The 22792-nt window shown below is 44.2% G+C and overlaps 1 protein-coding gene and 1 long non-coding RNA gene across 4 annotated transcripts; one reads left to right on the top strand and one right to left on the bottom strand.

Annotated features, from left to right (window-relative positions):
* Positions 1–2264: 2264 nt before the first annotated feature.
* On the bottom strand, positions 2265–17666 carry SPAG11B (sperm associated antigen 11B). 3 transcript variants are annotated; one of them, XM_003944606.3, is made up of 4 exons: positions 17474–17666; positions 16745–16897; positions 5249–5326; positions 2265–2559 (listed from the first exon to the last, which is right to left on the bottom strand). In XM_003944606.3, exons 1-4 carry the CDS (start codon positions 17664–17666, stop codon positions 2525–2527), a joined length of 459 nt encoding a protein of 152 aa, XP_003944655.3. In that variant the 3' UTR covers positions 2265–2524. The 3 variants fall into 3 exon arrangements, with proteins under 3 accessions (XP_003944655.3, XP_010330886.3, XP_010330888.1); XM_010332584.3 differs by lacking the exon at positions 2265–2559 and having other exon boundaries at positions 5029–5326; XM_010332586.3 differs by lacking the exons at positions 2265–2559; positions 16745–16897; positions 17474–17666 and adding an exon at positions 6687–6793 and having other exon boundaries at positions 5029–5326.
* LOC141580882 (uncharacterized) lies at positions 16554–20820 on the top strand. Its single transcript, XR_012513328.1, has 3 exons — positions 16554–16748; positions 16906–16983; positions 18547–20820. It is a non-coding gene; the product is annotated as an uncharacterized LOC141580882 (long non-coding RNA).
* The last annotated feature ends 1972 nt before the right edge of the window (positions 20821–22792 follow it).

Genomic DNA, 22792 nt, shown 5'->3' with positions numbered 1-22792 from the left:
CTGCTGAAAATACAAAAGTTAGCCAGGTGGCAGATGCCTGTAATTCCAGCTACTTGGGAAGGCTGAGGCAGAAGAATTACTTCAACCTGGGAGACGGAGGTTGCAGTGAGCCAAGATTTTACTGCTGCACTCCAGCCTGGGTGACAGAGTGAGACTCAGTCTAAAAAAAAAAAAAAAAAAAATTCATTCTGGCTATAATTGCATAATGAGACACCCTGTGTAAAGGTATACATGTATATGCATGTGTATATTTTAGTCACTAAATTACTCCACCTGTGTGATGTTAAAATGCAGTACGTACTCTTGAGGTTGACAATAATCTCCAATCGCATGTGCTGTCTTGTTTGAATCAAGAAGATTCAAATATTAGATAATAAAATGAATCACCTCTATAGTCCCAATCCTGTATGGTTCACAAAGAATTGCATGTATCCTTTGTTTTCAAAATCAAAGAGCACACACGTGTGTTCAAATTATCAAGGAAGGGCCGACGCTCAGTGAGGTCAAGGATGGCAGACGCAGGACGAGGATACAGGCACTTCGATTCTCAGTTCAGGGCTTTTCCAGGATGCCAGAGGCCCACCAGGAGATGGCCTTGTTAAATGGCATCCTGGGCCCCTTTTCTGTCTGTGGTTCCATGAGGGTGGGACAGAGGGTGCTGTTGGGAGGAGGTATTGACATGTGTGTGATGGAGTATATGTTTGCTGAGAGGCAATGGCAAAGAACACTGAGCCATCCCCAGGCAGGAAACTGCTAGAATAAGCAGTATGTACGGGTCAGCACGAGTTAAACCAGTTCCCAAAACACAGGACACATGACCTTGCCCCCATTGCTGGCTCTCAAAGAGTGCTTTCTGGCTTGTTTCTATTTTAGTAGAGAACAGGCACTATCTGCCTGTTTATCTTTATTCTGTGAAGAAACACTGAGCACCTGCTGATTAAAAATAATCAGTTGTTCACAAAGAATACATAACGTGGGTCAGAGTCTGCTCTGGGCTGTCAGCTGGGAAATGCTGGCAGACCCCTGATGTCCCACTCTGATCCCAATTTTTCACTCTATCTTTGTTTCTGATTCTTAATTCCTTTGGCACCGCCTGGGTTGGGGTCTCTACCACCAAGCTGGTCTCGGCAGGGTGCACATGTCACGCTCTCAGGGCAGATGCTCAGGGTGGAGACTCGGGGGCTGGGGACTCTTCACTTCTCCAGCCCTTGCTCCAGCCTCCACGCGCTGAGAGTCCCTCCGCCCATGGGGTAAGAGTTAAGCCCCTGAAAATGAAGGGGTCTCACAATAAGCTCTGTTGTGAGGCTCTATAATAAAGGCTTCACCCCACCTTCTGACTGGGTTCTAGAGAAGAGAACCCCCGTGGGAGCGGGAGCAGCTGGAATGAGACGAGTTAGAAGGCAGTGAAACCCAGGGGCTGTGAGAGATAAGACAGGGATGCAGGCTGCGGGCTGTGACCAGCATGTGGCTGCGGCCACCGTGGGGTTTCCCCGCATCCCCTAGTGAAACCTGCCCCAGCGCTTGGATGGACAAGAACAGTGACGGTGCACTGAAGAAGACCGGGTTTGAGGCTTAGAATAATTGACTCATTCCTTCCTCTATTTCATACTTACTGTTCTTCGCTGGTTGCTAAAAGTGTAAATGTGAGTATTTATGAGTTCCAGGCTCAGTCCTTGAGAAGCCCAAGGTCTAGAAGGAGGACTATAAATATGTAAATGGATAATGGCAACAGAGTGACAAGACCCTACGATAGGATGCGCCGAAGTATCGGAGGGGCAGAGACGTAGAGCAGTAGACCATGCCAGGCAGGAAAGCGGGGAGAGGGCCAGGAAGGCTTCAGAGTGGAGTTGAAATTCGAGTCAGTTTGAGTATGAGGAGGGAACAGCTCTGTCATTCCTGGTTACTGTGGCATCTCAGGAAGCTGATTCCTTAGAGATAAAGTGGAGATGATCATACTTATCTCAGAAGAAAGAGCTATGTGGAAAGTATGAAGATTTGCCAGGAATAACATCCTGGGCCCCCATTGGACCAGGCTCTGCCCCTGCTGGCTGGGGCCCCAGCCCACCACCGGGCACCCTCCTGCCTCTCCTGGAGTCAGCAAAGGGTTCACACACCTCCGAGTGCCAGGCAGAGAAGCAACTTGCAATGGCCTGGGTCTCCCAACACCCCTTCCCAGCTTCCCCTGAACACAGGCTGAAGGTGTCTTAGCAAAGACAAGGCAGATGAATCCTCAGGTTGAAAACAGATCTGAACTGAGGGCAGGATGGGGTGGATGCAATCACTACTTTCTATTTATCGTCAAACTTAGGATCATGTACCAGTCTCTTACATGGAGCCCGGGGAAGGCGGTCCATGGAGTACAGCCGGGAGGCAGCCCAGGCTTAGAACCCTGGAATGTGTGGCGAGGCCCTGGCTCTCCCGCTGCAGAGAGCTGCCTGCTGGGCTCTGAGGCCCATCCACCTGGGCCACCCTGCGGTCACGACTCCAGAAGACATGAAGCAGGAAGAGAAGGGCTCTACTCTCCCTATCCACAGCATTCTCTATGCTGCTGGCCAGTCCCTGTTCCCCAAAAAGAGCAAATGCACTACAATCCCTCAGTAAATATCCCAGCAGTTTCTGTCTGAACTCATGTCCACACACCTGGCATGAATGGTACCTGGTGCAGGGCACAGAGGAACAAGGCACTGTAGTCAGTGCCACTGACATTCAGGCCACAAGCGTTGTTAAGCCGGGCCCCCTGGCTGTCCCCTGCGGTGACCGCAGCTGCTCCTTCGTTAGCCCAGTGCCCAGCTTCAGAACAGGTGGTCAAAAAAGCCCATCTGCAACTTGCGTTAGAGCGGCAGTGCGCCCCCGCCTGGTAGGTGTTGGTATTGCCGGGATGCCTGCTTGGCCCCGGCCTTCCAGGCTTTGTGAAAGAGCCTTTTGGGGATTTTGTCTTAGAACAAGGCCAGGACTTTTAAGGACTAAGTTCAATCCTGTCACTTTACAGACGGTGACAGGGATGCTATGGAGATCTGCCCAATATCCCAGAGGGGCGGAACGAAAATGTAAGCTCCAGTTTGTGGGGCTCATTTGGTCTCTGGGCTAATCCAGTCAGGTTCTTTCTCAGGCCTCACAGAGACACTTTACAATGAAAAGAAAAAGACAAACAGCCAAAAAGTAAAATAATAATAATAATAATAAAGGAGCAGAGCAACTCCAGAGCCCACCACTGAGGACTCTGTGAGCCTGGGCGGGCTCCCCTCCCCTCCACTTCCCGGAAGCCTCAGCAAATACCCTCAGGCCTGTTTCATGCTGGGCAATGCCATAGGTACCAGTTTTTACCATGCCCAACAGGTGGGCAAATGCCTCCTTTGCAGAAATTTTACATGAGGGGGAGATAACATTTTCCACAATAGAGACCAGGTGAGGCCCAGGGTCCACCTTAAAAAATACTAAATAATACAGCAGAGGGCCCATGCGAGCGCCCTTCTGGCCAGCCCTGGACTCTGTGAGGGCTCCCTAGGGGTTCTCACCTGCACCACCCTGGCAGGGAGGGATGGGGCTCCCAGCCTCCCCACCTTACCTGGTGGAGACCCCCTAGCTCCCTGGGTGAGGCTGTGCTTCCACACCCCCGGGCTGCTGTGCTCTGATAGGATCTGACATGGGGCCCAGCTCCTTCATTTCATTTCTGAGGAACATGAGACCAAGAGAAGGGGCTGCTGTCTAACGGCACCTGCCCAGAATTCCCATCCTTGTGGAACCAGGCTTCAGCCCCCCAGGGCCCCTTCATGTTGTTTTGTGTTTCTGGTGCACAGACCTACTGGTGTGGGGCGGTGCCACTCCCGGCTGAGAATGCATCTGCTGGATCTGAGACATGGACGTTTGCTGTGTTTCACTCTGAGCCGAGGCTACCTGGGGCCAATGCCCTTCAGGAAGTCATTCCCTTCAGGGATGGAAGGATGGCTCTCCCCTCTAAAGGCATGAGTGAGGGTCCCGCAGAGATGCCTGTGCCGAAAAGAGGCTCATTCTGTGCACTCCTGGGGTCTGATTGTATTTAGAAAACAAAAAGGACCAAAAGTGAGTTTAGAAGAGGCTGCGAAGGCCAAAGGCATTGTGCCAAATATTTATTACAACTTGAGCTGAGAACTGAGACTGGAGCCCCGCAGTGGACATTCTGGGGAGCTCATGAAGTCGCTCAGCTCATTCAGGAGCACACGACCCAGGCAGCAACAGAAACGGAGACACATGATATCTTCCCAGGTCATCTGAGTCGGGGAAGCTTGGCATGTGGTCTCTACCCCTCAGTACGTTTGTTGTTATTATTTCTTACATTCCTTACCTGTCATTAGTATTCACTGGTCTTGGAATTAGTATTCAACAAATTCAAGCAGGAGCCAGAGAGAGGCACAAGGCGGCTAAGCACCAAGGAACCTTCATGAACAGGGGCCCTGCCTTGCTTCAATTGCTCAGAAATAGGTTTTTTAGAAAGAATATAAAAATAGGTTTTTTAGAAGGTGTGACTGATAGGCATACCGAGAATGCCCTTTATGAGCGGCTAGCCTGCGGAAATGTGCTTAACCTTATGATTTTCATTTCTCTTTCATTCCTGAAATGGGCCTGCTTGCACCTTATTATACATACTATCGGACCGTTGTATTAATCCATTGAAATAGTCTAAGAGTAAATGCTCGAGAACAATACTGTCTTACTGAAACGCAACCTCTCGGTGTTACTGCTTGAGGAGGTATAAAGGGAAAAGGGACAAGGTGCATTAGAATCTGGGTGTACAAGCAGAAAACTCGTGCTGGGTGTGATAAGAAAGATGCCATCAGATGGAAAACAGCAGCACATTGGTTGCATTTATGTCTCTCTGAAAATCAGTGTGGGGCTTGGTTTCTAGACTATTACCATCTCCAAGTACTTGAGAGAGATTCCCTGGACTATGAAAGGCAAGTGGAATGTCACAAAATTCTGAGACCCCTTTGAAAAAGCAGCACATGGAGAAGTAAGGAAGTTAAGAAAAAATTTTTTTATCAGCTCTTCACCTTTGGTGCTAAATTCATTCAACAAATATTTATTGAACACCTACTATAAGCCACACATTCCTTTAAGCCTTTGGGATACTTCAAGATCCTTGTCTTCCAGGAGCTTATATTTTAGATCCCAGATCTGCCGTCTTTCCCTGGTTTCTCTTTTTCTTCTTCCTCTGTGTTTGATACGCAACACCTATTCCAGGGATCAGAGCAAATGTCACGCTTTTTCTCACCAGAATGGCAGAAAAAAAGTCTGCAGGTCCCTTGCTGCATAAGGCAGATGGTATTTCTAATTCCAGGTGGAACATCCCCTATGGATACAACAGAAGAGAGTTGACATTTAATTCACATAGTTCAGAGACTAGAAGATGACCCCGGCCCACAGCCAAGGGTCACTATATTCTGACAATGCTCAGTACTTTTGGACAAGTCCCAATTTAACTGAGCTTTGGCTTCTTAGCTCTAAAACAGGAACAATAATTTATATCTGAAATCTTGCCAGGAGGATGATGGGGTGTGTTGTGTGCATGCTCACCTGGCCAGTGTAGGTTCTAAAAAGCCCATGCCAGTCTTATATCAGGGTCCTCAAGCTTCCTGGAAAGAGTTGTGTACTAGGAGGAAGCAAAGGGAGCTTCGGAAAACAGAAGATGACCAGAATGGGATGGATCGCGGTCTCTAAGAAAATTAGAAATATTAACCAATTCTTAGCTTATGGCCCAATTTTACTTTTATGTACCACAATGAAAAGGAGAAAATAAAACCTCTGTCGTCACCAGTACCTGTGGGCTTTTAAGTCACAAAGGACCACCCAAATTTTTTATAACAGCAGGATATTGGGCAAGAGATGTTTGAAAGAAAGATCTCACTTATGTCAGATCTGCAAATGCCACATACAGTGACTTAAGCAACAGCAAAGACAAAGCCACAGTGTTGGGCTTGCATGATGGTGAAAACACTCCTGCCTCTAGCAACATCCAAGCTCCAAACGGGGTCTGCTCTCTGATTCTGCATCATCTCAACCCTGCCACAGCTTGAGGGGACAGCAAAGTGAAGAAGGGGGGGTCCACCTTTAGACAAGACAGAATAGCCCCCAGCATGGAAGCTTGGAGACCTGATTATGGTCTTACTTCTTCCCATATCTCATCATGTCTCGTTAGAAAAGTCATTTAACTGGTTACACTTCGGCTTGCCCACCTGTAAAATGTGTTATATGTGCAAGCAGGGGGAATATTATAAGTGCGAAGACCTACTATGGCCATAATTATTCATTGCACAGTGGCAAGTTCATACTTTCTCTGGACTTTGGTTTCCTTTTTGTGGAGTGTGGGGCTGCTCTAGACAATCTCTGATTCCCTTCCAGCTCTGGCATTCGTATGACTATAACTTCCTTCTGAGAATGTTTCTGAGACTTCGGTGAGTACTTCCCATTTGTATCAGAGTAAATATACTCTTTTGTCTTATGTTAAGACCCTTATAACATGTATTTAGATTTAAAAAACTTCAAAGGAGAGATCAAGATTGTCCAAGGCTGTGCCCCAACTTGACCCACCTGCACCCACTAACAACACACAGACACACCTACACACTGTCCACATAGACACACACAAATGGAATTTCTGCCCTACCTTCCCCAGGGCTAACCTTCCCCAGGGCTAACCAGGAAACATTTACCTGAGTCTGTTTGAACCAAATAGAAGAGAACAGCAAATAGAAAGAGGACCTTCATGTCTTAAGGTCCCTTGAACCTCCCTGCCCTCCTGTGAAGGAAAGCAAATATGATGACTGACAGAATGAAATGGAGTGGAGAAGCCACATAATGGGACATTTATAGATTTTTGAGCACACTGATCAGCGTGAGCATATTTATCTGCTCTACTGAGTAAGGCTGTGGGCAGAAGGTACTGACTACTCTTCCCTTTCTGCCTAAAAATAGACTGGCTTCCTGGTATTCAGAGAAGCAGAGATCCACAATAGTTCCATAGACGTAGATAGAAGAGGAAAGTGAACCAGTGTTGATCTGAATGTGGCTGCTTAGTGCCAAGTGCTGTGCTAGGTGCTAGAGACATAGCTGTGTAAAGACAGGTTTTCTGCCTGCAGAAAGCCGTGGTGCCCACCACAGTCCCGCAGATAAATAGCTCATCTCCCAGCAGCATCACCCCCACCTACCAACAGAAACACAGCCCCACGTGCATTAGGAGACGTGAGCACGAACATTCACTGCAGCACAGTTCCTTGCAGCCAAGAGAATGCAACCGAATAGTGAGTTGGGACAGCAATAAAACACACAATGTGTTCCCACACAGCAACGAGAATAGAAAAGCAAGATGCGTACAACAACGTGGGCGAACCTCACAAACACCATGCTGAAAGAAAAAAAGACAGAGAAAACACACCACATTATTCCAAAAATTTGGCAAAATGAATGCACTTATGAGAAGTCAGGATGTTGTCTACTTTGGGGGAAGAGGACGGGCTCTTCTCTCATTTGTTGGAGTTATACCCGGTTGGAGGTGACGGTCTAGTGGAGATGCAGAGAGCCCCCAGGGACTGGGACCGTAGGGCTGTGTCATCCTGGGCTGGAGGGAGCTTTGTGGGTTCTGGGTGCTGCGTGGAGACCCACTTGAGAGTGGGAGACAGCAGGCAAGGCGGTTGTGAAAGCAGAGGCTGCCAGGACACGATTCTCTTGTGTGGGTTTATATGATGTGTGGTATTAAAACGCACAATCGATAAAGCTGTACATTTTGCCCCTATTTGATTTTAGTCCCAGGGTCATTTAGATTTATTTCTCTTGAAATTATCTTAAGCAAAAGTGGAAAGTGAAAAGGATGTGTCTTCGTCTATCCCCCTGGGCTTTCATAGCAATTGCTATTAGCATCTTATTAATCCTTCCAGAGATGTCCCATGTATATGGAAGCAGAGATGAATCCATAGCTCATTTTCATATAACCAATAGCGGACTCTAGATATTATTCTGCATTTGCCTATATTAATTGGTGTATCTTGCAGAGCTTTGTTATTCTTCTAAGCACTGTCATCATATTTTCTGCAAGCTGTCTTCTGCCTTATTTAACCTGTCTACAGCAACCATATCTGACCATGACTCTTACCTAGAAACGGATTTTGAAAACGAGACATCAAACCGTGGCTTTGGACTTTCTGCATGGGTAAACAGTGGGAGCATCTGAAGAGGCAAGGGCTAGGTGTTCATTCTGAACTTCCCACGCCTGGAGAGAGGACGCGGGACAGTGGGCGCTGGCAGAGACTCTAATTCACAGACCTTTCTGTACCTTGTAAAAGCACCTTTGAAGTTAGGACTTTAGGGGAAAGTGGGTGCTCCAAGCTGCTTTTGTCTCTCCACCAAAAAAAAAAAAAAAATGGTTACCTTAAATGTTAGCCATGAACTAAGTGATTGTAAGATAGGTACGAAGATTTCTGAGGGTCCAACTCAGCACATTAAAAAAATCAATTAAAATGTGAAATTCTTTCTCTATGGAGCATTTGTTCTGAAGACATCCCTGAAATATCTCATTTTAAAAAAGGGAAAGTGGTTTCATTTGACTCTTGGGAAAACTGGCTTTCCCACCAAGGTAATACCTTAACTTGAAGAGTCCCAAGGAGTCATGATAATTCTGAATGTATCCCGTGCCTAGACAGAGTGTGGCTGTATGATACATACATGAATAATTGTTTGATTAAAAACAGTGTGTATATTTAAAAGTTTGAGTCATTTAAAAAAAAGTCACTAAGAAGACTTACAGATAAGACAATAAAATGCACATTTTGTATTTTATATTTCTTCTTTCTATACCACACCTTGTTTGGAAGGATCCGAGGTAAACGTGGATGGCATATTGTTTTCCAGCAGCACAGCCACCAATCAAATCGTTATGAAATGATAGTTTCGAAAATTTCTGTATAGTTTGGAAACAATAAACTTTGTTGGAAAATAAACTCATCTGAGGGAGAAATACTAATACTATCAAATTGTGTCACACATCTTCTCCTCCAGACTGGAATCCGTTTCCAAATCACAGACCCAGAAAGCAATCCCCAAGGAAGAATTTCATGGATAATTCTGAAAAATAAGACATGTAATTTCAAAGAAATAGAACTAGAAAATCAAGCTTATTGGTTAGTTTTGTTAATATCTGGTAGTAGGTTCATAGGTTCATCTAATTGCAGAGTTAAAAGGAAATAGAGTTCAGTTTGTCTCAACACAAAAGATCATTATTCTGATATGCACCATACGAAAGGAAAAGGAGAGTCAGGAGAAGAGAGAAAAGATACATTTGGGTTTGCAAGCATTTGATAGTAGAAAAATGTTTCTGTTTTTTTTTTTTTTTAAAAAAAAACCTTCATACTATTCAACAGCAAAAAGACAACACAATTTAAAAATGAATAAAGGCTTAGATAGATTTTTTCAAAGAAGAAATTCAAATGGCCAGCAAGCACACGAAAGATGACCAGTGTCATCAGTCATGAGAAAAATGCAAATGAAAACCACAATGAGATATCACTTCACATCTACTAGGATGCTCATAAAGAAATTAACCTTCAGAAAACAGCATGTGTTGGTGAGGATGCGGGAAGATGTAACCTTCATAGGTTGCTGGTGGGAGTGTACAGTGGTGCAGCTGCTGTGGAAAAGTCCGGCAGTTCCTCGGGAAGTTAAACATGGAGTTACCAACACAGCCTGGCAATTTGACTCCTAGGTATATACATATAGGCGGTGAACATAGGTGTTCAAACAACTCGTACGTGAGTGTAGTGTTCATAGCAGAATTAGTCACAACAGTCAACGGAAGCAATGCAAATGTGTATCAGTTGGTGAATGTCTAAGCAAATTGTGGCACATCCATACAATTCAAGAGTCCGTCTCACACACACCCAAAAGAAGTACTGCCATATTCTAAAACATGGAGGAACCTTGAAAAACTCTGATTAAGTAAAATAAGCCAGGCACGGAATACCACATATTGTGTGATTTCATCTATATGAAATGTGCTCAGCTGGCAAATCCAGTGGCTGCTGCTCACTGGTGTCTCCTTTTGGGATGATGAAAAAATCAGCTGGGGGTTTTCTCCACTTTTTTGTCCTCATGGACAATGCTGATGTTACTCCTCTTGCTCCAGAGATTTCATTTTACTTTTTAGTCTTTCAAGAAAGAGACAAGGTTTGCATTAATGAATTTAATCTCTCTTTATGAAGTCATACTAAGGTTCCATTTTGTTCTTATTACTAAGGAAGATTCCCTGGGTGCAGTGAGGTCAATTCCCATGACCCAAAGCTGTAAGAATAAGCCAGGTGAAAGCAGGCCAAGCCTGCAGGGTTGCAGTGACCACGACATGGAGGGACAGGAAGAAAAGATTGGATGTGGCCATTATTTAAGTCACACGAGGTGCAATGGGGGTAGAATTGACTAAGCCTGCCCACCTGTCCTTTGCTCCACAGACCTTAGGCATGGAGGAAGAGACAGGATTCCTCATGACAGGGACAATCTGGGCAATGGATGAGTCAGAAGGATCAAATCTCGGGAAAAGCTGCAGGGGCGCAGAGGAGGGAAGGACACTGAGGGCGGAAGGTGGGCGTGCAGAGCAGTCAGGTGTGCTGCAGTGGGTTCTGAGACAGCGTCCAGACAGCTCCTGTCTGAGGACCTCTTCCCACTGTGGTACAGCTGGTGGCCATAAAACCTCATCGGTGCTCAGGGGCCTGTACTAAAAAGCTGCTGTGGGAAGAACAAAGAATGCATTACTAATACGATTGCTGGTTCAGAACTGACCTTGGGAACCCATTATATTTATTCCGTTGTCTCCAAGTAGGACTGCAAATTTCTTTTTAATGTCCATGATGTTTATTTTTATTTTACTTTACTTTAAGTTCTGGGATACCTGTGCAGAACGTGCAGGTTTATTACATAGGTATACATGCACCACGGTGGTTTGCTGCACCCATCAACCCGCCATCTAGGTTTGAAGCCCTGCGTGCCTTAGGTGTCTGTCCCCGTGCTCACCCTCCGCTTGCCTCCCACTCAGCACTGCAAATATTATGATACCAAAGAACGGAAGGGAAAAAATCCGTTTTTACCTATTCCTTGTGAATCCCACGTAGGCTCCAAAATCTCCCTGGGTCACATGCTTTAATGTCATATCATCTTTTGATAAAAATTTTTATTTTTTTTTCCATTCACCGCTATACAAACAAGGAGTCTTATCTTAATGGCCAGGAAATGCTTTCTTATGTGAAACCTCTGAGTTTCTGGGTGCAACTTAAGTCTACAACACAATGTCTTTGCCTATGACTAAGTGAAATATTTGTGTGTGTGTATATGCGTGTGTGTGTGTGTGTATACACATATATACATTATATATATGCACATTATACATTATGTATAGAAACATTACATATATACATATATATACATTACACATATATATACATATATGTATATATATTAATGTGCCATATATATATATATATATATATATATATATGGCACATTCATTTTGTTCTTACAAATGTACATTTAAAATTTAAGAGTAATGCAATAACTTGATGGTATTTTAATGGTACAAATACCTAAAAATCACCAACAATTTTAACATTAGAAACTTTATTGTTTTTAAACATACTTTTCACAGTTAATTTTACATCAGATATGTGAACATTGGTCTCATAATTTTTAGGAAAGGTAAGTATTTTGAAAATACTATGCATTTAAATGGTTTTTCACTGTGTTATACTTATACCTAAGGAATTTGTAATATCTCTGACTAGATGTATTACAGTTTGCTAATATAGTGGTCTATTTTGAACATTTTAGATTTTTTTTAGGTGTCTCAAAATAGTTTTTATTTCCTAATATAATTTCTGAGCAGAATAACTGAAACAATGAGAACAAGTATTTCATGTCTTACACACATATTAAGATTGTTTTGCAAAGAGGTTATATAAATTGCCAGAGCTGCTGATTTTGTATTTAAGTACTAGTTTCATATGCCTTCATTATCGCTGGGCATCAGCCCCACGTGCATCTGCCTGTGTGCAAGCTGATTTAGGAACATCTTTGTGCGGCAAAAGAGTCTGGAAAGGCGGTACTCTGTAAAGGGCTCTGTGTACCTAGTTTTTTTCTTAGGCTGGGCCCTGGGATGCTGATTGTTACTCAGATACTTATATTTAAGCCGGTGGCAAAGTAATTGCTGGTTTGACCATTATTTTCAATGGCAAAAACTGCAATTACTTTTGTACCAACCTAATACGTAACAATATTTGCAGAAATTTTTGATTTAGAGGAATAAAGGAAGCTGCAAAGAGAATGAGGAGCTCAAAGTTTTGTGATGTGCAGTTTATGTATTAACTTGATCCTAAAATAATCACCACTTATAAAGATTTCATGGACAGGTTAGGCAAATATTATTTCTTCACTATTTATTAAAGATATCCATGAAACTTCTTCTAAGTAGAGATACTCCACGGAAAATTTTAAGACACACAGCAGATTGTACCCTCATTCATTCTTTGCCACCTCTCACTCCCTTGCTTACCCTACCAGAGAAATCCTCCACAGCTGGTCTGCATGAGAAAGTAGATGTTAGCAGTCAGTATAAAACTGTTAGAAGTAAAGTCAGCACTTTTAAAAAGTGAAAGTGAACTTAACTGGACTGGAGTACATGCTATTTCAATGGAAAATGCATTTTTTAGAAAAATCAATACATACTTGTTTCTAATGAGATTTGAGAAACTATGGTCAGCAAAAAGAAAATTAGGTCCCATGAGAAAGTCACACTTCAAGAAAGAAAAAGACTATGTGCAAATATAAGACTATTTAAAATTAAGAGTCTAATAACTGAACTTGAAAATCCAAAAATAGTAAAAAATAGAAGGGCTCTACAGAAAGAGAAACTGATATAAAAATAAACATCAGCAAAGTAGAAAGCACAGGGAAAATCATGAAAATTATAATTGAAAGATAATGAGAGGTTATTTCAAGGATAACTGGGCTTTCAGCAGGAGGCATTCCAGAGAAAGGGTAGATAATTGATAAAGGAAAGAAAATACAAGGTTAGACGTAAAAGGAGCATGGATACCTGGATAAGAATATTGTAGTAACCCAATAAAACTATTACATTTTACAGAAGAGAAAAAAAGTGTTCAATAAACAAATGAAAAAATGCTCAACTACGCAGTAATCAAGGGTGGGCCAGATTGACATCTCTGAGATCGTGGAATAAGAGGCTTCTGCCTTTCCTTTCTTCCACAGATATACCAAAGAAATATCAACACACAGATCGGTTCTTTCTGAGTGAAAGCGAAAGACTAGTTGAAAGACTCCTACACATCAAGCGGCGGAGAAAATATTCACATGATAACATGTGGGAAGAGCTGAAACTTTCTCCCACCACAATCCCCATCCCAGGGATAGCACCTTATAATTGGTAAGAACTCCCAACTCCTGGCTTCTCCCTGAGGAGTGAAGGGTTCGGGCTACACATGGTACCCTGGTCTTTACGATTCCCACCCAGGGGTTTGTTACCCAGCATGAGGTTGATGGAAGTGGGTGTCTGCAGGTGTCCCTAAACCACAGAGACCAAAGAGATGGTTTGACACAGATTTGCAATCACTTTTGGCAGCTGTCTCCCTGGGCTCAGGTCAGAGCAGGCAGGCAAATGCCCACCTCCTGGTTTCTACCTACGAGGAGTTTTCCCATCTGCTGCCTGAAGGTTGACTTCTGAGTCTGCATCTGGGAGCCAAAAGGGCAGGGTGAGCAGGAGTTCCCGCTGCGGGAGCCTGAACAGGAGTGCAGGTAGGCACTGTGCCTGCTCCTCTCAGCTAGCTCCATCAAAATGTCGAGGTCTCCACCTTCTCCCGAGAAGGAGAATACATCAAGCATACTTTTAAATCTGCCACCTGAGGGTCTCGCTCCTACACCACTGATCTCTGGAAGTGAATGTGAGGCAGGAGAAACGCAGAGTGAATTGGAAGTTGGATACAGGGCAGAATGAATAAAAACAGAAATCAGAAGCAAGGAGAAGGGGGTGGGTGAGCAAGAAGCCAGATAAGAGGCAGAAGTTAAGCAGCCAAAACAAAAAGATAGAAGAGCAAGGACCCCATGGCCAGCAAGATCCAGACCAAACCAGTGAAGGACAGCTCTTCAGGGATAGGCATGCACATTAAAGAGAAAAAGTATTCTGAACCTGACCCTGTATGATAATCAGCTCATTAAAGCCCATGCATATGGACTGCATATCATACACATACTTAAAATTACGGGCTGGGGGCAACATGTAAGCCTGCAGAGGCTAAAGTAAGCAACACACCTATCAATCGAAAGCCAGACACCAGCTAAAGATTAGGCAGCCTTGGGAAGGGAAGAAGGAAAAAACAACATTGAAAGACCTAAAGTGCACCGAAGTAATGCTGATCTCAATTCGCAGAGCTCAGCCCACTCTCCCCTCTCCGGGAGTGTAATGCTGTGTGTCACACAGTTGTGCTGCTCGCTTTGCTAGGTGAGTGTCACATCAACTAGCAAAGCAAGCAGCCGAAGTGTGGGACACCCCTTTTGTTCAGGACACCGAAAGCCTGGAGCTGCACAGCACCGTCGGGTCACAGATGGGGCTGTGCATTTTGTGAGTCTTCTAAGGCCACTGAGAACAAATCGGTAGTTTTAAAGGGGCACGAGAGCACTGCCAGTGGGTATTCCTTCAGGTTTAGCCCAGAGAAAACAGGCAGCAACTCCCAGCTCCCAGTCTCTCCCCAGAAGGCATTTGCCTTCACACTCTCTCAGCCGGGGCTAGAGAACGTGGCTTTTAACCAACCTTCATGTAGGAGCTGATGGGGCTGGTGGAGAATGGGTTTGACCGCACACCTAACGTCCTGACTACGTTTCACAGTACTCAGAATATTCCATTTCACAGTACCTAGAATAGAAGTAAGTACTCAAAACACACTTTTTAAATAAAAGAACAAATTATTTGAGTTCCTTCCAGTGAAAGTTTATTATATCCACATTTACTGGCACAAATTGTGTGATTTTGAAGATTCTGTTCATCTCAAGCTAAGTCATCTCCTGTAAGATCACGAGAAGCATTTTTGTCATTTATTCTGCCACAATAAAACATTTGGGCTGTCTAGCACAGGTGGCAATACCTCCGCTCCCTGCTGCTCAGACACTTCTGCAAAAAACCTGCACCTGACTGGACATCATGGCCCAGAGGAACAGGTAAGCGGCAGAGCTTTGCTTCTACGTCAGCAACATCAGTTCTGATGTAAACAGCAGGCGTCTTTCTTTTTAGAGCAGTAGCCTACTTGTGTTTCCATGTAATTACAGTATTCTTGACAGAAGCCTTCACTTCTCTTGCAGTCAACAACTTTTAAGTCCGATGGAGGTTCTGCATTAAAAAAAAAAAAAAAATCCAATATGAGCTTCTTAAGACCATCTCCAGAATCAAACAGTGGTCATTTTAGCCCTGAGAGATAGGGTGGGGGTGGCATGGGGATGAAACAGCTTTCCATAGTTAATAGCTTCAAGTTCTAAACTGAAACATCAACTCCAGATTTATAGCTCTGCCCTGCTAAATCTCCTCTAACCAAAGGAAGTAATAACCCTTTCTCATGGGAATGCTGTTATCCAACTCTTGCGCCTGTTTGTATCTGCAGTGCAGTAAGTGACGTTCCCTTTTCTCTTTCCTTGGAAGGAGATCCAAATGAATGAGTCCTTTGGAACTGAGGCCCTATTAGAAGGGGATGGGAGGTTGGCTAGGATGCTGCAGGAATCCAGTTCCGCAGGACTTCGTTTGCTGGATGTCACAGCTGTTCCCCAGCAGCCTCCTGTCTGTCTGGTTCTTGCCCACTGAGCTGCTAGCCTAGTCCTCCCTGTCGTAGGTTCAGCAATGAGCTCGGGAATCATGCATCATCTTGGAAAGTGCAGGCTCCTCCAGGCCCTTCTGGATTTGAAGCTGGTCCTGCCCAGGGCTTTGGGGGCCGACCAGAAGGCTGGCCCTTCTAGAAGAGTCCAGAAGAGTGGCTGTGGGCTCGATTGTCCCTTGCCATTCCCGGCTGCCTCCTCGCCTGAGTTGACTGACAGGACAGTGTGTTCTCTGCCCCCAGCCTCAGGAAGCATTTCCCAGACCTCGTTTGATGCCTGGCACTTAGCAGGTGAGTTCCCGTGGGGGGACAACCTTCAAAGCTAAGGGCATAGAGCGGGCGTCCCCAAACTGTTTACAGAGGGGGCCAGGTCACTGTCCCTCAGACCGCTGAAGGGCCGCCACCTACTGTGCTCCTCTCACTGACCACCAATGAAAGAGGTGCCCATTCCTGAAGTGCGGCGGGGGGAGGGGGGGCGGATAAATGACCTCAGGGGGCCGCATGCGGCCCGTGGGCCATAGTTTGGGGACGCCTGGCATAGAGCTTCAACCTGGTAGGAGGGAACATTTCCACCAGTATCTCCTCTGGCTTCTGTGCTTGGAGGAAGTCAGCAATGACAGATGTGGCCTCAGATAGTCTTTTGGCCCCTCGATACTCCCAGGTTCCACGAGGCCCTCAGCGATGCAGCCCCAGGGGAAACCGCGAGACCCCGTGGCCTCCCTGCCAGGCAGGGCATCCCAGTGCACCCACACCACGTCTTCCCCAAACCGTGACTGCTCACCCACCCAGACCAGCACGGAGACCCTCTGTTCGTTCCCTCTGCATCTCCCAGTGGATGTACTTGTTACACGTGTTGGACCCTGACTTACCTTGGTAAGGTGGGGTGCGAGGTGGTAAGAGGTCGCGTTTCACTGGATGATGTGACAGCTGAGACCCGTTTGTGCCTTGCCCCGGGGCTCCTTCCCTGAGTTCTCTGGGAGCCGCCATGGCTGAGCGGTTAACATATCTGGCTTGGGACAATCCTGTGCAGGTAGAAACACACAGCAGAGGATGCTCTGAGGCCTCCGCCTGGCAGACCCGTCAGCATGAGGTGCCTACACTCTACCAGGTGAGTAGCGTGGGTGACTGGGTGGGGGAGCTGGGAGGGGTGCTGGTGTCCTGTGTGTGTGTGCGCATTTGTGCACATGTGTATGCACCCGTGTAGAGACAGAAAGAGAAGGTGAATGACATGTAAGAAAGGTGTGCCGTGAACAGTGAGACTGAGCACCTCCTCAAAGCCAAGGCATCCAGAGAATTTCTTTCAGGTGTCACTAATGCTTGTTGAGCTTCCCTAAAACGTAATGTCTTTGTAAGGGAAAGGGGAATGTTAAAAGAATAAGAAAATGGAGTGGGGGCAGGACCCCTTCTCCTGGGAAGCAGGTGCCATCACTCAATTCAGAATGCCACTTACGAACCCAGCTTCGAGACTCGTACCCAAAGCTCCACCAGCAATACCTGCTCCCAGGACCTGTCTCTCCCGCCCAGCCTGGGCTCCCATACCCCAGATGACCATTGCAGTGAGATTCTGGCACCCAGGTCGGGTCACCTTTCCATTTTACCTGGAAACAGCAGGGCCACAAGGAGAAGGCTGGCAAAGGACAGGAGCAACCGTTGCCTCATGTCTGCCAAGCAGACTGCAAGCCAGAAAGCACCCAGGGTGGGTGGGCAGGCAGCAGGACTCCTTTTACGGAGTGGGGCTGGGTGCGTGGGCCCGGAGCGTGGGAAGAGCTGTGTTCCAGAATGACTTCCCATTCTCAGAGGACACATGTGGATGCGCTTCTATCCCGCTGCTGGTGGAACACACACTTGAGCCACGTATTTCAGGAAGCAGATAATATGCCTGAATGCCTTGGTTGGGTTTGGTGAATAAGAAAGATCAGAGAGTAACAGAAAGATGAAAGGCAGGGAGGGACAGAACAAACACGAATTATCATAAAGTTGCCAGTGTCCTCAAATGCTTCTCGAAAGTCCCCTGATGTTCATGAGAACAGTGACATAAATAAACTGTCATGTTGATTCTATCCTGCCTGCTGAATATGTTTATTGTTTATTTTAGTGTTAAAAAATATGCATAAAACATACAACATAACAGGTGTGATGTGGTTTTGCAAACTGTCACTTCCTGAAGTTACCTACAGAGTTCCAAGGCTGTTCAAAACGTTACTTACTTTTTCTTCTCCTTGAATCTCTCTCCCTGTTTCTTGGTCCCCTGCCCTTCTCCTCTTTGGACTCCCTGGCTTTCTATTTTAATTTGTTTGTGTTGTCTTCATTTTGCTCTCTCCTTTTTATTTTCTTTTCCCCAAGATACCTCCTGTTGATGTCACTGAGTCCAATTCAATTCTTTTAAAAAAGAAAAAATAATCTGTGATCGAGTCTGGGTTTTCTCCTGTAGTGATATCCAAGCAGAAGGCTTGTCTTCCCTTCCCCTTCGTCTTTTTAAAAATGTTAACCACGTGTGTGTTTCTCGTTTGGCTGCCTTAGCTCAGGCATGCATGTAACCCAGGCAGGCTGCTCTGGACTTAACTAAAGTGATGAAGGCTTCGGTTGTAGAGTTGTGTAATCACATAACATCCAATATAACATCAGCGACTTCTGGAAAAGATAGTGCTTATCTCATGTGTCTCATTTGCAGGTACATTTGGAACCAGACAGAGAAAACATCTTAGATCAATTGTGTAAGTGAAAACACTTATACTCAGTCGGGTGCAGTGGCTCACGCCTATAATCTCAGCATTTTGGGAGATCACCTGAGGTCAGGAGTTCTAGACCAGCCTGACCAATGTAACCCCATCCCTACCAAAAACACAAATTTAGCCAAGTGTGGTGGCACGTGCCTGTAATCCCATCTACCCAGGAGGCTGAGGCAGGAGAATTGCTTGAACCCGTGAGGTGGAGGTGGAGGTGAGCCGAGATCGTGCTGCTGCACTCCAGCCTGTGCAAAAAAAGTAAACCTTCGTCTCAAAAAAAAAAAAAAAAAAAAAAAAAAAAGGAGTGAGAGAGAAAGAAAATCCTTATTCTCTACCTGGAGAAAGCTGGGAGCAGATAAAGAGGCAGCAGTGACGCTAGAGACCTGAGCACCTGGGGAGACAACAATGAAGGACAGAAGGTTTGCAGCTGTGCACAGGTGAGCACAGCAGCGGTCCCAGCAGCACTGGGGGCCACTATCTTACAGGTCTCAGAGCACTAGGTGCTGGTCAGGGAGAGCCAGGAGCAACAGTCACATCCTTTCATTTTCAGGAATTAGGAAATCTTCCAATTCCGGGAGCACAGGGTGACGCCATGGCAACTGGCCCGTGATAAGTTTCTTTGATCGTTTACTGCACCAATGTTTGACAATTGGATGTTGGAAGAACATAGATTGTCAAGAAAGGAGGCAGACAGCTGCTGCTATCTCAACCCTAAATGAAAATTTATTCGCTCACCTACATGCTGTATATATTTTTTGCATTCTAGTTCAATAGCGATTTCTTATACTTGTATTTGTAATTGTTTAAACTTGGAATGGGGATATTTTATAAAAGTGACAAATTTTGGAGTATATTGGTAACTTATTTCTATATACTTTTATCTTCTCTATAAAAGGAAAGAAAAAACAAATGTATTCCACTATTCACGTATTAATAGTAATGAATCATTAATCAAAATCATGACTGATAATATAACAGCATTTGAGTAATTTCTACCCAGGTAAAGGAATCTTTTTCTAAGTCATTAAAATTATTTGGTCTAATTTCGATGAAGAAACTGAGCCCAAAATGGTTAGATCTCACTTCCTTTGTCTCGATCTTAAGATAAAATAAGCCCACTCTCCCACACTTCTGAAAAGAACAACCTTGAAAACGTGCATCCGGAGAAAACGTAGTTCTGCCGTTTGATAGACAAAAGCTGGTGAAGTCATAATAAAGGTAATTAATGTTACATCTGTCCTGACTCAACAGCGTTCTCAGCTTCTGGCCTCTTCTCCCAGCTTTCTGTGTCCTAAAAAATATATATATCTGAACAATTCTCTTGCTAAAAACCACATCCATCCTGAATCGGGGAGGATGGCAGAACCCATTATAGAATATTCTGATCATTGTTTCAATACTTTTTTTTTTTTTGGTCCGTGCAACTAATAAACAGTATTCTTTGTTTGTGTTTAAGCTGCTTAGTATGTGGCATCTTGACTCGTTTGTACTAAGTAGGTGGGCTAAAGTAAAATGATCAAGATTTTATTGTCAAAGAAGATGTTCTACAAATACATATTCCTGAAGGATCTTATTGGAAAATGCGCACACATGCAGGGAATAACATTTTCCACACTGGCCCATCTTCCTTCCTGCCTCCCAAGTAGCATTCTGTTAAATCCTGGAAAATATGAATGCGAGAAGGAAAACCAAATTGTAGCCCAGTTTGGAATCAGAAGTGTTCTGCAGAATCAAATTAGACTCTTCTTTTGCATTATTAAATGACCCAGTGAAACTTTCCCTGGATGGGACTCACAGATGAGTGAAGCCAAGATTCCTATGTAGATTTTCTTATTCTTAAATTTGAGATTTTACCATGCTAACAAATCTTTAAGAACAACTAGCACATCATTTACAGAGGCACAGCTTACTCTCTAGGGGAAAAAATTGGTACATAGAAAAGTAGACAGAAATATTAGAATCTTCTTTGGAAAAAGAAGAAAGAATTTGCAAACTGCTTTTGGAAAGCAGTTTTCTCTATAATTGGATCATGGTAAAAGAATCGGCTTTGAGAATTGGGCAAAATATTATTTGGCATTTTGTTTCTTTTTCATGCACAGAATCACAATATGAATTGTGTTTTCAGAAGTCAATTTGATCTGTAGCAATTTCAGCCATCCCAAGAGCACTCTTAAGGCTGCATATAAAAGAACACAGGAAATCCCTATATGAGCTCTAAGGCGTAAACACCATTTTTTGGAAATAAAAACATGGCATTCTTATCATCTTAAATATAAGTGTTAAAGTTACCAATTCTTTTCTTTTTTTGAAACAGAGTCTCACTCTGTCGCCCAGGCTGGAGTGCACTGGTTCCATCTTGGCTCACTACAGCCTCTGCCTCCTTGGTTCAAGTGACTCTCCTGCCTCAGCCTCCCAGGTAGGTGGGATTACAGGCACCCACCACCACACCCAGCTAATTTTTGTATTTTTAGTAGAGATCAAGGTTTCACCAAGTTGGCCAGGCTGCTCTTGAACTCCTAACCTCAAGTCATCTGCCTGCCTCAGCCTCCCAAAATGCTGGGATTACTCAGCTGAGGTTGCCAATTCTGATGAAACAATCACAACATTTTAGAACTGAAAACTGTGTTAGAGATCTAAACAATATTTTAAGAAGAGGAAATGGAAGATGGGTGAAAAAGCGATGTAAAGATCTGGACCAGGCTGTGCACTGCAGACACTAGGATAGTTAGCTAAATGGAATCCAAGTAAATAAATAAAGGGTGCTCAGTGTTAAAGGGAAAGGCAGCAAATTTGTTTGGGAAAGGGCAGGAATTCATGGTGGTCATAGACATAAGAAACACAGTTTTTCACAGGAATGGTGATGATTTTATTCTTTTCTCCCTGATGCTTTTATTTTTGTATGTTTGTAGTTTCTCATAACTGGAAAGCTTTTCACACCCTTCCTAGTCCTCAGAGGTGGACCATTTTTTTCTCTCAGATTCAGCCACAAAGGGAGCTCTACCACTCACCATGTGTCTGCTTCTGACTTTGTCATGTTGGGAAGCCTCAGGACCCCACCTCCTTTTACCCACAGGGCCCTCTGTGCCTATGAAAATGAAGTCCCTGAAGTTATTGTGGATGAGTCAACATACCATAACCTAAAATTCAGGAATAGGAAAATTTACATAGGAATCTCTACTTCAATCATCTGTGAGACTCCTCAAGGCTAATTTTCTTTGGGCCATGTGGTAATGTAAAAGAAGAGTTCAAGGTTGATTATATAGCAACTTCTGAGCACAGACCTGGTTACAATATGTTTCCTCTTTTCACAGACATATTTTCCAGGCTTTAATGGGATGTCTCTTGAAAGACAAGAAATAGAATATGCCAGTGTTGAAAATCTTAACTCCTGCACGTTGAAAATTTCAAGTTCTGCACTTTGGGATATTTCAGTAAGGACCTGCGTGGTGGATCTGCTCACCCAGAGATTTTCTCTGTCAATCTCTCTCTCTCTCTCTCTCTCTCTCTCTCTCTCTCTCTCTCTCTCAACTTCAAATAAAAAAAATGCATACATTATAAAGTGAAAAATGTTCAAACAATCCTTCTTTCTGTTGATTTTCGTCAGGCACATTTCAAAGAGTTACTGATGGTTCATTGTGAACAACAGACTTCAGATCATCCTTTGGAGATAGAAGGTAAGTAGCAATGTTATTCTGATTGTGTTTGTGGTGCATCAAGTACAAATTATTAAATATTTCCTCCCAATTCTGGAAACAATAAAATAGAAAAATATATCTTTTTTCTTTTACCATTAAGACGTGAAATTAAAGAAGGGTGACTTTGTGATTTTTTTTAAGTACTGAGAAAAGTAGTTCATTAATATGACTATGTGAATCACACCTGGGGATGAGGGACGCTGTTTCGGAATCCAGCCTCTTTAGAAAGCAAAAGAATGGAACAGGAGGACAGCAAGCCAAATGCAGGGCTCTTCAGAGAAGACCACAATACAAGGCCATTCGATGTTATCTGACTATGAGATAGCTTTGCTTTCTGCTTGTTATTGCCTCTCTGGCCATTACTGCTGGTGGCACTGATTAAAGTCTGCAGAAGTCCCTGCTTGCTCTGTATTTATATGGGGAAGTACAAGATGGCCTTTCTTGGCAAGGCGTCAAATTTTAAAAGGAGACAAAAATAACTTTAGCACAGGGTCAA

Source organism: Saimiri boliviensis, chromosome 13 (assembly GCF_048565385.1).
Source record: "Saimiri boliviensis isolate mSaiBol1 chromosome 13, mSaiBol1.pri, whole genome shotgun sequence".
Taxonomy (NCBI): domain Eukaryota; kingdom Metazoa; phylum Chordata; class Mammalia; order Primates; family Cebidae; genus Saimiri; species Saimiri boliviensis.
Note: the sequence above shows the minus strand (reverse complement) of the source record. Positions and strands in the feature narration are given on the sequence as shown.

Coding starts and splice junctions, on each gene's coding strand:
- SPAG11B (XM_010332584.3), bottom strand. CDS start 17,666: ATGGGAAGTCATTCTGGAACACAGCTCTTCCCACGCTCCGGGCCCACG. Junction 16,898..17,473: donor TGTGGCCCTGCTGTTTCCAG/GTAAAATGGAAA, acceptor CTACCTGCACAG/GATTGTCCCAAGCCAGATAT. Junction 5,327..16,744: donor TCGCACCCCACCTTACCAAG/GTAAGTCAGGGT, acceptor TTGTATCCATAG/GGGATGTTCCACCTGGAATT.